Source organism: Rhinichthys klamathensis, unplaced genomic scaffold (assembly GCF_029890125.1).
Source record: "Rhinichthys klamathensis goyatoka isolate OS25496 unplaced genomic scaffold, OSU_Roscu_1.1 h1tg000352l_1, whole genome shotgun sequence".
Lineage (NCBI taxonomy): Eukaryota > Metazoa > Chordata > Actinopteri > Cypriniformes > Leuciscidae > Rhinichthys > Rhinichthys klamathensis.
In genome coordinates this window covers 827,501-843,539 of record NW_026606863.1, presented here as the reverse complement: position 1 = coordinate 843,539, position 16,039 = coordinate 827,501, and the positions used below count along the sequence as shown (strand labels likewise).

The 16,039-nt window shown below is 36.9% G+C and overlaps 1 protein-coding gene and 1 long non-coding RNA gene across 3 annotated transcripts in view; both read right to left on the bottom strand.

Annotated features, from left to right (window-relative positions):
- The window catches only part of b3galnt2 (beta-1,3-N-acetylgalactosaminyltransferase 2), a 34,793-nt gene that overhangs the window by 18,387 nt on the left and 367 nt on the right, over positions 1-16,039 (bottom strand). The window contains exons 2-5 of one of the 2 annotated variants that reach the window (XM_056232660.1): positions 14,492-14,618; positions 7,922-8,022; positions 5,196-5,389; positions 430-525 (exon numbers count right to left, since the gene is read on the bottom strand). In XM_056232660.1, the coding sequence (XP_056088635.1) occupies positions 430-525; positions 5,196-5,389; positions 7,922-8,022; positions 14,492-14,618 (518 nt within the window). The remainder of the gene's footprint in view (positions 1-429; positions 526-5,195; positions 5,390-7,921; positions 8,023-14,491; positions 14,619-16,039) is intronic. The other variant, XM_056232661.1, reaches the window with a different exon arrangement.
- On the bottom strand, positions 11,135-11,410 carry LOC130068995 (uncharacterized). The gene is made up of 2 exons (XR_008803729.1): positions 11,252-11,410; positions 11,135-11,217 (listed from the first exon to the last, which is right to left on the bottom strand). It is a non-coding gene; the product is annotated as an uncharacterized LOC130068995 (long non-coding RNA).

Below are 16,039 nucleotides of genomic sequence, written 5' to 3'. Positions count from 1 at the left end.
GTAAACCCTAGAGATGGTTGTGCGTGAAAATCCCAGTAGATTAGCAGTTTCTGAAATACTCAGACCAGCCCTTCTGGCACCAACAATCATGCCACGTTCAAAGTCACTCAAATCAACTTTCTTCCCCATACTGATGCTCGGTTTGAACTGCAGGAGATTGTCTTGACCATGTCTACATGCCTAAATGCACTGAGTTGCCGCCATGTGATTGGCTGCTTAGAAATTAAGTGTTAACAAGCAGTTGGACAGGTGTACCTAATAAAGTGGCCGGTGAGTGTATATATATATATTTTAAACAGGAAATGTCCCATTGAGACACAGTCTCTTTTACAAGGGAGTCCTGTATAAAATCATCATTATCCATAACTGAGACATTAAAGTAGGTGTTTTTCTACCGATTCCGGTGTGAATGATGACTGAACGTGTCACCTTGGGTAGAATGAACTGCTCCACGGGCTTGTAAAACATCCCACCCACACGTGATCCTGGACTTAGTGTGCTGAAGCGAGCGCTCACCACCGCCTCCTGCATACGCACACACACACACACACACACAAAGAAAAAACAGAGCATATTTGCACAGCTGAAAGGGCAACACTCTCTGAATAAACTGACACACACGAGTCAACATGTGATTTCTGCTGCTCATCTCCATCTGTCTCCAGACGACACGTCTCACAGCCTCTTCCTCTTTCCTGGTGCGACTGGCACATCATCGTATCACACGTTATGCATTCAGTGTGAAAGCCCATGGCGGTGACAACATTAAGATTATAATGGCAGGCTTTTTGTCTTAAGGCTATTTTAAATGCACATAAATAATACTTTTAAACTTTTGCATAATTTAACTGATACAAAAAAAAGTTTTTAGATAAACAAACAAACATGTACGTCATATATATATTTTATTTTATTTAAGATGATCATGTTACATTAAAAAAAAAATATATACTTTTATGATCGATGTTCATATTTAACATTTTTCATATGTTCATATTTTGTCATTGCCATCACATCACATATGAATTTAGAAATTATGCAGCAATAATGACATTTTAGGACTTAATTGTCTAGTTAAGGCTATTTTATATATCCTTAAATGCATGCAAATAACCCTTTTACATAATTGATTATGATAACTGATCAGAAAGAAACTCTGATTTTTAGCATAATAAATAAAAATTATCATTATCAAAAATTATAAATTATAATTGAAGCTGTGAATTATAAGATGTGTGTATATATATATATACACACACGTGGAAATCTTGAAATGTTAGTCTTACTCTTTATTTTTTAATCAAGATTATGATGTTTTAAAATATAATAATATTATCATGATAGGTTTTCATATTTTAAGAGTGAACATCTGGGTCTTGGATGAAAGTTAAAAAAAAAAACAATAAAATAAAATAAAAAGCATTTTGCAAGCAGAAATTGCCCAAATGATAAAAGGCATGATAAAAAAAGTTTTACTGTGACCTTCCTATAACAAACAAATTTAAAGATTGAAATCTCTTAGTTTTATTTAAAATAAACCCCTGGACATAAAAATGTTAATAGTTGAAAAACCCACAACTCAGTTTGAATTGAATTTCTCAGTACGCAAACTCAAACCATTATTATATGACCAGTATAATTATATCAAATATAACCATCAATATTGAGGGACTATAATCCATTAGTGCAGCTGCTGTATTTATAATCTCTCAATGTCATCGTTTGATCCAACAACAGCAAAGAGGAGCCGTGATTTATAAGGTTTATTACTAATACCACAGTTAAACTGTAATTGCCAAGAAAGGCCAAGAACAAACCAATGACTTTAAAAAACTGGAAATGTATGAATAATTCAAAACAAGCTGTAATCATTTTTAATGGGACCACATTATTGGACGTATTGGTAAAACACACTTCTAATACGACTGTTGAATCCTGTCCTTTCATCATCCGTGTTCTCACATCAGCGGCTCTCCTGTGTTAGTCTGTTGACTTCGACAAAGCGTGGAAATGTATTAAATTGTGGAATTATTTCATCACGCAGATCCGTCGACCTCTCGCTCGTCCGACGCGAGATCAGAGAGACTTCACAATCAAAGCGTCCAATTCCAGTCGCGCTGATAGAGAAGACTTTATTGAATTTGCTCCTCACGCATTTATCTCTCCAGCTTGTCGGAATGAACGATACGTCTTTTGACTTCTGCTGCACGGCACATCTCGAGCACATTTATCAAATAAATGAGTAATGTCTAGAGGGGAATGATGAAAACTCACCTTAAAAAGCCAGCAGGATATTTTCGGTTCCTCCAGTGGCAAGAACTAATTGAGTGACTTTACAAAGTGCAATCCGAGTTTCTAAAAGAGTTTAATGCTAGATGACTGTTCTATGCATATTTTACAGCAACTGGTGGACCGAGACGCAAAAATGGGTCACAGGGCTATTCTGATTTGTACAATGATATTGCGTCCCAGTTGAGAAGCAGTGCTACGTCTACATTAATCTGGATACGTTTGAAAACGGCGTTTCGTTTAAAAACGCTCTCCGTCCACACTCGCGTTTTCAGGCCAAAACGCCTGAAAACGCTAAATTCACCTTCACTGCGCATGCATAAAACCCCACAAAAATAAATAATAAAGTTATTGCGCAATTCTTCTGGCAGGATAATTTTATTTATCAGAATATCTCCGCATCTGAAGCGTTCGGGTCGCACTCACTCACCATGTTTGGTCTAAAACGCTAAAACTGCTCATGTTTTACCACAGGACAGCAAACATGAGTGAGTTTTCTGTCATCTGTGCAGGACTGTGATGTGAAGAGTGTGTGAAGTTACATATTTTAGCAACTGTGTGAAAGTCAACAGCACATAACAGGCACAATACCAGTATAAACATCAATATCTATTAGTACAACATGCGTCACATGACTAAACTTACGTCATCGTTTTTAAATACCTCCGCTTTGACAGGCCACACTACAACACAAAAACGGCATTTTCAGATGTATCCACATTGGAGAGCGTTTTCAAAAAGCTTCGTTTTCATTAATAAAAACCTAATCTCAGTGTGGACGGACGGAAGGCCGAAACAGAGAGAAAAAGAGGCGCTTTCAAACGAAAAGTCGAGTTTACGAGTCGTGCTTACAAGGTGGGAAGTCGAGTTTACGAGGTGGGAAGTCGTGTTTACGAGGTGGGAAGTCGAGTTTACGAGGTGGGAAGTCGTGTTCACAAGTTGGGAAGTCGTGTTTGCGAGGTGGGAAGTCGTGTTTGCGAGGTGGGAAGTCGTGTTTGCGAGGTGGGAAGTCGTGTTTGCGAGGTGGGAAGTCGTGTTTGCGAGGTGGGAAGTCGAGTTTACGAGGTGGGAAGTCGTGTTCACAAGTTGGGAAGTCGTGTTTGCGAGGTGGGAAGTCGTGTTTGCGAGGTGGGAAGTCGAGTTTACGAGGTGGGAAGTCGTGTTTACGAGGTGGGAAGTCGAGTTTACGAGGTGGGAAGTCGTGTTCACAAGTTGGGAAGTCGTGTTTGCGAGGTGGGAAGTCGTGTTTGCGAGGTGGGAAGTCGTGTTTGCGAGGTGGGAAGTCGTGTTAACGAGGTGGGAAGTCGTGTTTGCGAGGTGGGAAGTCGTGTTTGCGAGGTGGGAAGTCGTGTTTGCGAGGTGGGAAGTCGAGTTTACGAGGTGGGAAGTCGTGTTCACAAGTTGGGAAGTCGTGTTTGCGAGGTGGGAAGTCGTGTTTGCGAGGTGGGAAGTCGTGTTCACAAGTTGGGAAGTCGTGTTCACAAGTTGGGAAGTCGTGTTTGCGAGGTGGGAAGTCGAGTTTACGAGGTGGGAAGTCGTGTTCACAAGTTGGGAAGTCGTGTTTGCGAGGTGGGAAGTCGTGTTTGCGAGGTGGGAAGTCGTGTTTACGAGGTGGGAAGTCGTGTTTGCGAGGTGGGAAGTCGTGTTTACGAGGTGGGAAGTCGTGTTTGCGAGGTGGGAAGTCGTGTTTACGAGGTGGGAAGTCGTGTTTGCGAGGTGGGAAGTCGTGTTTACGAGGTGGGAAGTCGTGTTTGCGAGGTGGGAAGTCGAGTTTACGAGGTGGGAAGTCGAGTTTACGAGGTGGGAAGTCGAGTTTACGAGGTGGGAAGTCGAGTTTACGAGGTGGGAAGTCGTGTTCACAAGTTGGGAAGTCGTGTTCACAAGTTGGGAAGTCGTGTTTGTGAGGTGGGAAGTCGAGTTTACGAGGTGGGAAGTCGAGTTTACGAGGTGGGAAGTCGAGTTTACGAGGTGGGAAGTCGAGTTTACGAGGTGGGAAGTCGTGTTCACAAGTTGGGAAGTCGTGTTCACAAGTTGGGAAGTCGTGTTTGTGAGGTGGGAAGTCGAGTTTACGAGGTGGGAAGTCGTGTTCACAAGTTGGGAAGTCGTGTTTGCGAGGTGGGAAGTCGTGTTTGCGAGGTGGGAAGTCGTGTTTACGAGGTGGGAAGTCGTGTTTACGAGGTGGGAAGTCGAGGTTACGAGGTGGGAAGTCGAGGTTACGAGGTGGGAAGTCGTGTTTACGAGGTGGGAAGTCGAGGTTACGAGGTGGGAAGTCGAGGTTACGAGGTGGGAAGTCGTGTTTACGAGGTGGGAAGTCGTGTTTACGAGGTGGGAAGTCGTGTTTACGAGGTGGGAAGTCGAGGTTACGAGGTGGGAAGTCGTGTTTACGAGGTGGGAAGTCGTGTTTACGAGGTGGGAAGTCGTGTTTATGAGCGTTCAACTCACTTTCGCCAGAGTGAGATGGCGCTGTACTTTCTCTTAATTAATTACACAAAAATACAGCAAGGTTCTTAAACTCTAGTTCTAGAAAATGAAGAACAAAAAAATGTGCATCATGTGTGCTTTGCTTTATGTTTTTAAATAATTTATGAAGCCCCTGCAAACTTTATCGTTACATATTACATTGTTATATTATAATAATGCTATCATATTCTGTGCAGGCAATTAGCTTACTGCGCTGTAAATAAAAAAGCCTGATAATATCACTGCTAAATACCTGTAAGTATTGTGGTATCCCGCCATGTTTCGCACACAACTCGTGAAGATCAGGGCTTAAAGAAAATCACAAACTTCCCACTGGTATTTACGACATCGTGGTGGCGTTCATGTGCGCTCAACTCGTAAACACGATCTATACGAGATAACTTGAACGCAGCGTTATATTCAGGTGACACTGACTGTGCTCGTACCTCTTGGTCCACCTGGAGCAGCCGGACGGTGACGTTCCCGGTGAACTCGTGTCTCGGGCCGTTGGGAAAGACGCCCAGCTGAGTGATGACCACCGAGTGAAGGACCTTGAAGTCCAGACTGAGCGCAGAGACGTCACACGGCACCAGCGCTGAGCCCTCAGGGACACTCAAGATGGACATCTCCTCATCCGACACTGAAAACACATCAGCTGAATCAGTCGAGGGTGAAACGCCTGGAATTACTTCAGCAGGAAATTATCGACTCCTTAGAAAAATTAAATCATTGATAATAATACAAATAATATTAATAGTATGATGGTTTTATTTGATAATCAATGGATATATTTTTAGTACAATACTATAATTGTTATCTTTATTAAATAATGATTTTAATTAAAATATAATTTAATAATAATAATAATAACTTATTATTCAATTACATTTTAATTTTACTAATTTCTCTAAAAGTAATAATAGTACTATTATTCATTTATATTTGTATTTAAATGTTACTATTATTAATATTGATGTTTTTGTTATTAATATTAATAATAATAAATTGTATTAATTTAGCTGTTAATAATAATTATTGTTATTATTAATTATAATAAAATTCATTTAAATTAAAATATAAAATATTAATAGTAATAATAATTTATATATTATAAAATTAAATAATTTCTCTATTAATAGCAATATTATAATTAGCATTATTATTTTTGTTGGTAGTAACAACAACGATAATAATAATAAAATATATAATAATTATTTAAATTAAAATATACCGGTAATTAATAATATTTATTACTTTTAATTATTATTTCTTTTCATTTATTATTATGGTTCATATTTGTATTAGTTCATTTTTAATGTGTGAGTTGTAGTGAAAAGCATCATCAGGTGTGCATCACACATGTTCCTCCTCATAAGCGTATAAAAGCATCCCAGAATGCACCTGATGAATGCATGAGTGATGCTGATGAGTGAACAGACCTTGACAAATCATCCGTTTACCTTTTATGCTCACAACATAATTCTCATACTTTAATTGGTCTTTTAATAGTTTTGATTAAATGCAGAAACACATTAATTTTATCACGTGATGGCCCAATAATTAAACAAATAAGCAGAAGAAGGGTTAAAGATAAAGCCTTATGTGGAGGTGTGTTCACGCGCCGCTGCAGAATAATACACACATCAGCACTTTAAGAGACTCGCTGCTCGGCTTAATTAGAAAGCGGCCATTTATTACCCAGGAGATCAATTGGAAGAACGCAGTCGTTTATGGAGAAACGAGCCGCTCATTCCAGCTCCAGACGCACCGCTTCCTCGTCCTTGAGACCAAAGCCAATTAAAGACGGCGCAGACGAGAGGCAGGAGCACAGATGTGTTGAAAAGCTTTTAGACACACAGGATATTCTCACACATTAGCATAACGCATAACCAATCACAGCTCTGAAACTCTCAAACCGTCACGCTCTTCAAAACACAGTAAAAACGGAGTAAAAATCACACCTGAGAGTCGATCTGCCACTGCAACTGCAACTGACCAATCACATCCAGTCAACATTCTGACATTCACCATCATCATTAATATACATGCTGTAATGGTTGAGCTACAGGAATATCGATCCATAAGTGGCTACTTTTAAAATTCTCTTTCATGTTCCACGGAAAAATAACAAGTTTGACTTTTCGGAATTTTCACTTTCAAATTCGAAAAAGTGAACATTCCGAAAATTCGAACTCGTCATTTTTCTGAGTTTGTCCAGATTTTATGAAGGGTAATTTAAGACTTAAAGACCAAGTAACGGAAATTTAAGAAATAAATTGGAGGGAACACAATACATCAATATGTTCTCTAAATGTACATTTTTTAAGGAGAAACACTTTAAAGTTTCAGAGTCAGTAACAAATATCTGTTACTTTTTAATTCATTTTACTGGTTTTGCTTAAAACCACTAAAATATGGAAATCATTATTACTGTTCCTTCTGATCAAACTGCAAAAAAGTGATGTTTTTCCTCATTTTTTCACTACAGATTCCTATATCAAGATACATTTACTTCAGATGTAAAATGACAAAATCTTGTTTTTTTGTGAAATTGATCAAAATGAAATGAAGTGTTTATGCTTAAAACAAGAACAAATATCTGCCAGTGGATTCTGCTTAATTCTGCTTAATTTAGAGCTTTTGAAAAATATTTGTTCTTGTTTTATGCATAAACTTTTTCAAGACTTAATTTTACATTTGTATCTCCTGTAATTTAAACTTGTTTAGATATTTGTACTGGAAAACAGGACAAAAATACTGAGGAAATGCAACATTTAACGCCATGACTTTCTGCTCTGTTCTAAGACCATTTTAAGGCCTTAATTTGTGACTTTAACACTCGCAGAAAGCCTGTTTTTCAATTTTCCTCGAACTGACCATGAATATACATCATCAAAATGCAGAACGTTATTGGAAGCCAAAACATGCTGACTATTTAGAAGAGAACCCAAGTGCACACTATGATTTCAGGCCACATCCTGCGAGGCGTACATGTGTGTGTGTGTGTGTAGAGGCTCTATGAAATGAACAGAATCAAAGGGAGGAAACGAGGCAGAAAACGCAGAATGCTAAAGTACAAACTGGAGCAAAGTGCCATTAAAGCCTCCCGAAACTGCTCTGAATCAGGAACATGCAGTATTGAACACGAGTGTGGTTTCTCAGATGCACTGACCGGTCTCTGTGAGGTTCAGAAGTGTGCAGGAATACGGGTCTTCACGATCCTCTGGAGCGACCGCACAGCCATGTTCGCCCACGATGAACTTCACCATCACCCTTTCACATATAATAATAAACATCAATACATGATTCTGTAGTAAAATCACTCATTTGTGACACCGACTAGCAAGTGCAACACTACTAAGGGTGTAACGTCAAATGTAATATAATAGCTATTTTGGCTATTTTACAGAGGCTTTTTAATATATATTAGCAACTTTTATTCTCGACTTGACTGCATTTTTGCGTACTCTTTATTCCAATACTTTTCTCACTCATTTCATTTTGCACGGCAACTCACTTTTTCTGCATCAGTTTATTTCTGGAAACTTATTTCACCCAAAATCATCAACAAGGCCACTGAAGTGAATGAGTGCATTAGCAGGTCGTTGTGTTTCATATATCCAGTGCAATTAGGCTTTGATTATTTAATTTGACTTCTTTATCCGTTATATCCAAGAGACCTTTTGAAGGATTTTGCTTTACTTTGCTCTTTCTGAGCACTTGAGCTCAACTAAGTCTTTGTAGGCGTTTAAGAGGCTGTTGTGTCGACCTTGATTTACTGCAATATTGAGGTTTTGTTTTTAGAAAATGAATGTGTCATTGCTCTCCTCACACAGGTTTCTTGTTTTCACTGGCATTTCTCTCAGGTTTTGAGAGTAAAATACTTCAGTACTGATAAACTCAGATACTCCAAGGACCGGTTTCACAGACAGAGTTTAGATTAAACCAGGATTAGGCTTTAGTTCAGTTAGGACATTTTATAAACGTGTATTAAAAAACAACATTACTGGTGTGCATCTTGAGACAAATCAGTGGCACTGATATATTTTAAGATACACTTTCAGTTAAAACAGATCAAACGTGTATTTTAGACTGAGACTAGACTCAAGCCTCGTCTGTGAAAGCGAGGATAAGACTTTTACTCGAGTCAGATTGGGATTGGAGACTTTCAAATCAAGTCACCTTTATTTATATAGCGCTTTTTTTACAATACAGATTGTATCAAAGCAGCTTCACAGAGATAACATGAAAATAATACAACAAAAAAATACAAACTTTCACGTTTTCACTGTACTCTTTACACCAGTCTTGAACACTGAATGTTTATTTGTTATTTATTATCTGATCTTTTGCATCGATTTTCAAATAAAAAGAGAAAATATTCAAGTCAGATTTTCAATCGTCATTTTTGTAAAGTATTTCATTCACTGACTGTATTAACCAATAGGCATACTCACATGGTTATAAAACATAATTACAAATTAAGTAATGAAAACATAAATAGAATTACATATTCACATTTTTAGAAACATAATTACCAATTATTAAACAAGAATAAATTAAATATTTTTTTCCAGCAAAAACAACTGTCATGATAATCGTAAGACTGTAAAATTACAAATTAGTGACAACATTTTATATATATATATATATATATACATAACCAGTCAAAAGTTTGGAAGTTTTTAAAAGACGTCTATTATGCTCATCAAGGCTGCATTTATTTGATCAAAAATACAGTAAAAAACAGCAATATTGTGAAATAATATTAACATTTCAAATAATGGTTTTCTATTTTAAATATACTTTAAAATATAATTTATTCCTGTGATCAAAGCTGTATTTTCAGCATCATTACTCCAGTTTTCAGTGTCACATGATCCTTCAGAAATCACTCTAATAGGGAAAGTGTTTCCACTAAATGGAAACAGTTGTACTGCTTAATATTTTTTTTTATAACCTGTGATATAATTATATAGTACAATGCAAAAGTCTAAGGCACGTTAGTATTTTCAATAGTTTCAATAGCTACTTTCTTTAGTTCAAATGGTTTTAAGTCAGTTATTTGTATCTTTTGCTGCAGGAAATATCAGTTTACATTTCCAAACATTCATTTTGCCATTAACTGTAATAATCCAGTGAGATTTTTGTATGCACAAGGAGTCTGACAACAGCCGGCATGATCTAAACTCATCATCATCGAGTCCGTCTGGGATTACATGAAGAAACAGACAGACGAAATCCAGAAGAACTGAGGCAACGCTTGAAGAAACCTAATGAGCTTTTGTCGGAATGATGTTTAAATGTGGAATATTTTAAGGATTTTTATAAGGTTCGATAAAGGTCTCAGATCAAGCACTCAATTTTTCAGTCAATAACAAAGCCTGATCAGTGGCGGCCTTAAGCATTTGGGGTTTCAATAACTAACATGGGGCCCTACCCACATAAAACATAAACATAATAGAGCATAAAAAGAGAGGATTCCTGTTGGTTTGCATCAATGGTATATTATTTTATCACGTGCACTTTCAGCTTCATGAACAGGCAGCTCAACATAGAAATAATCCAAACTTATTTGATTAAAACTACATACAATTATACAGCGTTTTACGTTGGAATAAGCCTCGCCCTTTCACGCAGAGTAACTTCACTTTTGGTAGACTGAAGCTTTTCTTTTGTTGTCCGATATCTTTCGTTTTTCAGCACCACTGGCATATGTACGTTTCATTTCCTCTTAAAATTATTTTCCTGCTCAAAATAACATTTTACCCTAATGGCAAAAAAGGCAAAGGTATAAATACATAAACTACAAATATTATACTTCAGATCCAACGTCGCCATGGTAACCGCGAGTTCGACCAATCAGAGACGCCAGTGTTTTGCTTAGAATTGTGGGTAGTGAAGTATTTCTCCAGAAGATCTCAAATAACACAGTTGATTTCATACCTTGTGGCTTTTATAGGAGCAGAAACTTTCGTTTCACAACCTCGTAGTCAATCTATCTTGAATGGTTTAGACATTATGGCTGAAAATAGGGCTGGGAAAAAAATCGATTTGATTTAAAAATTGAGTTGAGTTGGTAGGTCAAATCAATTCATATAAAAAAAAATAGATTTTTTAGATTTTTTGTCTCCCCTCTTCAGTATAGCGTACAAACATTTTGCATTCGCCAGATCTTCCTTCAGGGTGCCACCGGTGTTACTGTTTACATGTTCAATTCAACTAAGAGTTACCTCAGGTTTTTTGTTGTTTTATTAGCTCAATCCAAATACAGTATAAATAATTAAGATGTTTAACAATCTTTGTTGCACACTGCACAGTGACTTTTCAGTTAGAGAAAGCGTTTGCCTTTGCAATTTTGTTTATGTTGATGCACTTTAATTAAAGGTGCATTGCGCAAGTCTCTGAGTTTTTGCAGAACTACGCCCCCTCTGGCGACAAGCGAAACTGCAACCAGAGGTGTGCACGCTCATGGACCACACACACACACACACACACACACACACACACGCACGCTTGCACGAGCTGTTCATAACCAAAGGAGCATCAGCCGCACATATCTTTTGTTTACAGTCATAATGTCCTCAGAGCTAATAAAGTTATAAATCTGCAAGTCATTTTAAATATATGAAAGGAAAGGCATTTGAGTAAATTACACACTTATGTGCAGGGTTCGAATTATGATTTCATCTTTGTGGGGGTCTCTTTAAAGAAAGAAAAAAAAGTAACCCATGAGCAGGCGTGGTGTATGTGATAAATAAATAGCTAAATACTGCACTTCATTATTTTGAGTTCAACGTACGTTTCTTAATACAGGTGTAGAGAATATTTGGGTGGAGTTCGTTACCTCTAGGGGGGTCTGGGGGCATGCCCCCCCAGGAAGAAAATTTTGTACATTTTAAAGATAAATTCATTAATCTGCTGCACTTTGAGTCACCCGAATCTGCTGTTAAAAATAATCCAACCGCCCAAACATATGATATTCTTTGATTTAGATCTGCATCTGATCATCATTACAATTTTTCAAATTCTCAATGTTAAGCATGATAATATGGTAAAATATCACACTGAAGTAGGCTGATTTAAAATTAACTTTTTATTTAAATTAAAAGTTATTCTTTGGCCAAAATTACATTTCCTTAATATCCTTAACAGAGGCTTTTTACTCCCTTCAAAGTTAAATTGTCAATGTTTCATTACATCACTGTTGGCAAACACTCTTATCAGAATAATTTTTTTACCTTTAAAATAGGGCATTTTCCCCTCTAATTTTATGTAGCCTATGCTCCATCTTTCTTTTAAAATATTCCTTAATTTGATCAATACATTAAATCAGAATAATAAGACAGTAGGCTGTTACCAATCAAATTAAATAATTTACATTGAAAAATTACAACTGTAGTAAATGCCCTGACATGTTTTCCTTGATTGATTTTCTCTAAAGAGAATTACGTTGTTGAAAACGAAAGTAAAAGAGTGACGCTCATTGCGTTTTACCATGATAAGAGTTCCGTGTCTTTATTAAAATCAACACATTACCATGATTTATCTTTCATCCATCCTCGATTAATTTGAATGTAGGCTAATTTTTTTTATTATTTAACTCGCCCGACCCGCGCAGCACTATCGGCCAACTATACGGTTTGAGAATGGCCACAGGCCGAGTTTTGTTGAGAGCCGGAGGCGGCTGTCTCGTAATTCCATGCAGGAAAACCCTGAAAGGAGTTCGCTAAAATATTGGTGGAGGCCTACCTAGCGTCCCCCCAAATCATTTTTTTGCTAGTAGCTACTTTTGTGTATTTAAATGTCTGAAACCTAAAATAAACATTATGTGGTTGAAAACACTGAATAGTTGTGATATATTGTGTATTGAGCGCATCTGTCTCTGGCTCAGCGCCAGCCAACCATGCAGCCAGTGCGCGAAAGCACTTTTGAATTTAGCAGTTGATCACGTGATGCACTGACTGTTCTAATCACACCGCTGTGAACGTACGTGCGAAAGGGTGAACAAATATGCCTCGATTATTGAAGGAAAACGTGCTTTATTTGTAATTTAAAATGATGGTGCTGATGATTTTTAGAGCCCCCACAGGTGTAGGATTTTACTGCTTTCATGGGAGCTCATACTCTCTCTATGGGAGCTCAGCTCCCACTGGCTCCCACGTAATTCGAACCATGCTTATGTGTGAGGGGAAAACGGGGGTAATAGAAAACTTCTGTTTTTGTTTCCATCTATCTCCATGTTGAACTGTTCTTTGTGTTTACTGTATCCACTTATGATTGTATTATTATGGAAACACGTTCATGAACAATATAAGTTATTACTTTGTAAAAGCCAACTGAGGATCCCGTTTGAGCCCTAGAGCAGACCGGAGATCTCTCCATTTGTTGAAAGCCTTCCCGATGTTGACTCTCGTCTTATTCCGACGCCGGTCTGACTCCAATTTGGCCCTTTTGGTGGCACTAGACAAACGTTTTCTTTTCTTTGTCTTACGTGGAGTTTGCGTGGAGGTTGGAAATGAACTACAAGCCGGTCTCTCTGAATCCATCTTCTACTTTTGTCGAAAGTTGACTAAAGTTGTGTCGCTCGAGTTGTCTTCGCTGATACGGAGAATGGCGGCGAATACACAAACCTGCCAGACATAACCAGGTGAGCGTGAACGCGCATGACGTCACGCCCAGTCTCAAACTCCGTCCCGAATCCCTCTTATTTATTTTACTGTACAGGATTATAGAGGCAATCGCAGTGATCAGAGAAGGGCTCGTTCAGCCCATCAGGCAATTGTTTAAGCATGTATGAGTTAGAAAAACGGGTATTTTTAACATGAAATGTTGCGCAATGCACCTTTAAATAGAATAAATATATATTTTTAAAATATATTTACAGTTCGCTAGGGGTGTAACAATATATCGTGCCACAATATATCGCAATACAAAAATGCAACAATATGTATCGAGGATAATTCCCCCAAAATAAAAATTGAAAAAATTCAAGTTTACAGAGTTTTAGTGTCAGTACTACATTAAACTACTATATATACATTGTTGAATATAGTGTATAATAATGCAGTGGGGGATATTTGTGGGTCCTGATAATGCCAAATGTCTTATGTTTCCTTACATTTATTTTAAATATATCTAGTCAGTGACAGAGTGCAAGCATATTTGTCTAAAATTATTCTGTATTTTCAGCTTCAGAATCAGGAATATTGTTATTCTGGTGTCACCATTGTCCTTGGGTTTCAGCACCAAGTCCAAAACTATTCATTTAAACCCACAATGTAATATCAAATTTAGCATTTTAATCAACAGTACATTTTTTGTTAACCTTTTACCATATGTCTTGGAGTATCGCAATAATATCATATCGTGAGTTCAGTATCGTGATATGTATCGAATGAATCGTGACATAAGGGTATCGTTACACCCCTACAGTTCGCAGTTATTTTGTCTTAAATGGAAGAGGGGGAATCGAATCGTAAATCGAGTTTATAATAAAAATAAATAAAAAATAAAAAAAATATCACAGATTTTTTTAGGGGAAAAAAAAATAATCGCCCCGCTCTCGCAGAAAATCAATATCCTACGGAGAAAATGAATGGGATTTTGCTGGTCTGTTGGGCTCCCCTTGGAAGGCGGGGCCTGTTTCAATTGAAACGGGTGAAACACAGGTAAGGCTGAGACTGATCTTCTACAGTAAATCATTGTGTAACAGAGTTGTAATGATGTGTGCGGGACCGACCGTGTGCTGAAGTGCGGGTGATGTGTGATGTAGCCCAGCCATGTGTCTCTGATGGCCTGCCGGAGCTCATAATGGTGCCGAGCCGACAAAACGCCCACCAACACCTCATGCACAGCCTTCTGGTTGTCTAAAAATACAATATTTAACAGAAACACAATAATCAGCTGATATTCTCTGACACCGCGGATGTTTGAAACGTGTAAAAAGGCTTTCTGGCAGGTTGAAACACAGAACAGATGAAAGTCTCGGGCCCTTTGGATCCCCTAATGGTTTGTCACTTGTGTCCTATTTCACCATGTGTGACAAACATCAGAGTAAGTGTGTAATGTGCATCTGAGCCGCTGTTGCCAGGTAAATCTCTCAGATACTTTCTACACACACACACACATTCTTCCATTTGTATACGCCTTTCAAATCCGATACCAATCACTAATGCAGGCTTCATTCATTTCACATCTCAACCCCACAGAAATGAACATTAGTGATATTATAAGTCAGTTAATGCAAGCTGTTCTACATGCTTATGCTTACTATAATGTGCAATGGTCAATGCATTGAGTATTAATGTTCTTATACACTGATTATTCACGTTTTAAACGCAGTCAACATTAAAGTTATACATGCATTAGATGGTCTATACATTATATTATGCATTAAGCAGACAGTAAATTGAGCATTAATGCTATACAAGCAAAAAAGTATGAATGTTTTTATGCATAATTAATGTTCTACATGCATTTTGCATTAAGGTTACCTATGCATTAAATATAATATTTATACATTATAGTAAATAGACAGATTTTAATATGTATAGACCATTAATGCTCAATGCATATGTATATAGTATTAGTAAAAGTGGTAATGTTCTAAATAAAATATGCAACAGTTTTTATTTTTACTCATCCTCTATTTTCTATAAGAATTGAGCATTGATGTCCAATAAGCGGAGTATGAATTTTTTATGCACTGATCATTCATGTTCTAATCTACATTCATAGAACGTGCATTAAAGTTCCATGTGCATTGAACATTAATATTTCATACAAGTACATTAGATAGATAGATAGATATATAGATAGATATATAGATAGATAGATAGATAGATAGATAGATAGATAGATAGATAGACAGATAGATAGATAGACAGATAGATAGATAGGTAATTTATACCATTAACTTTCAATGTATGGAACTTTTATTTAATATATATATATATATATATATATATATATACATACATACACCAATCACTAATGCATATTACTATATATATATATATATATATATATATAGTAATTAATCTATATAAAACGAGCAATAGTTTATATATGCAGTCAGCATATTTTTAGCAGAGTTTATATGAATAATTTTTTTCTAATAGAATTGAGAATATGCACTTTTTATTTTATCTTTACACGTTCAGGTAAGTGTTCATTTTCTAAATAACCTGAGCACCAAGTTTCTATATGCATTAATATATCTATATGCATCAGCTTCATAAAAACTGATTTGCACGCATGCATTAATTGTTCTATAAGCGTTTAAATA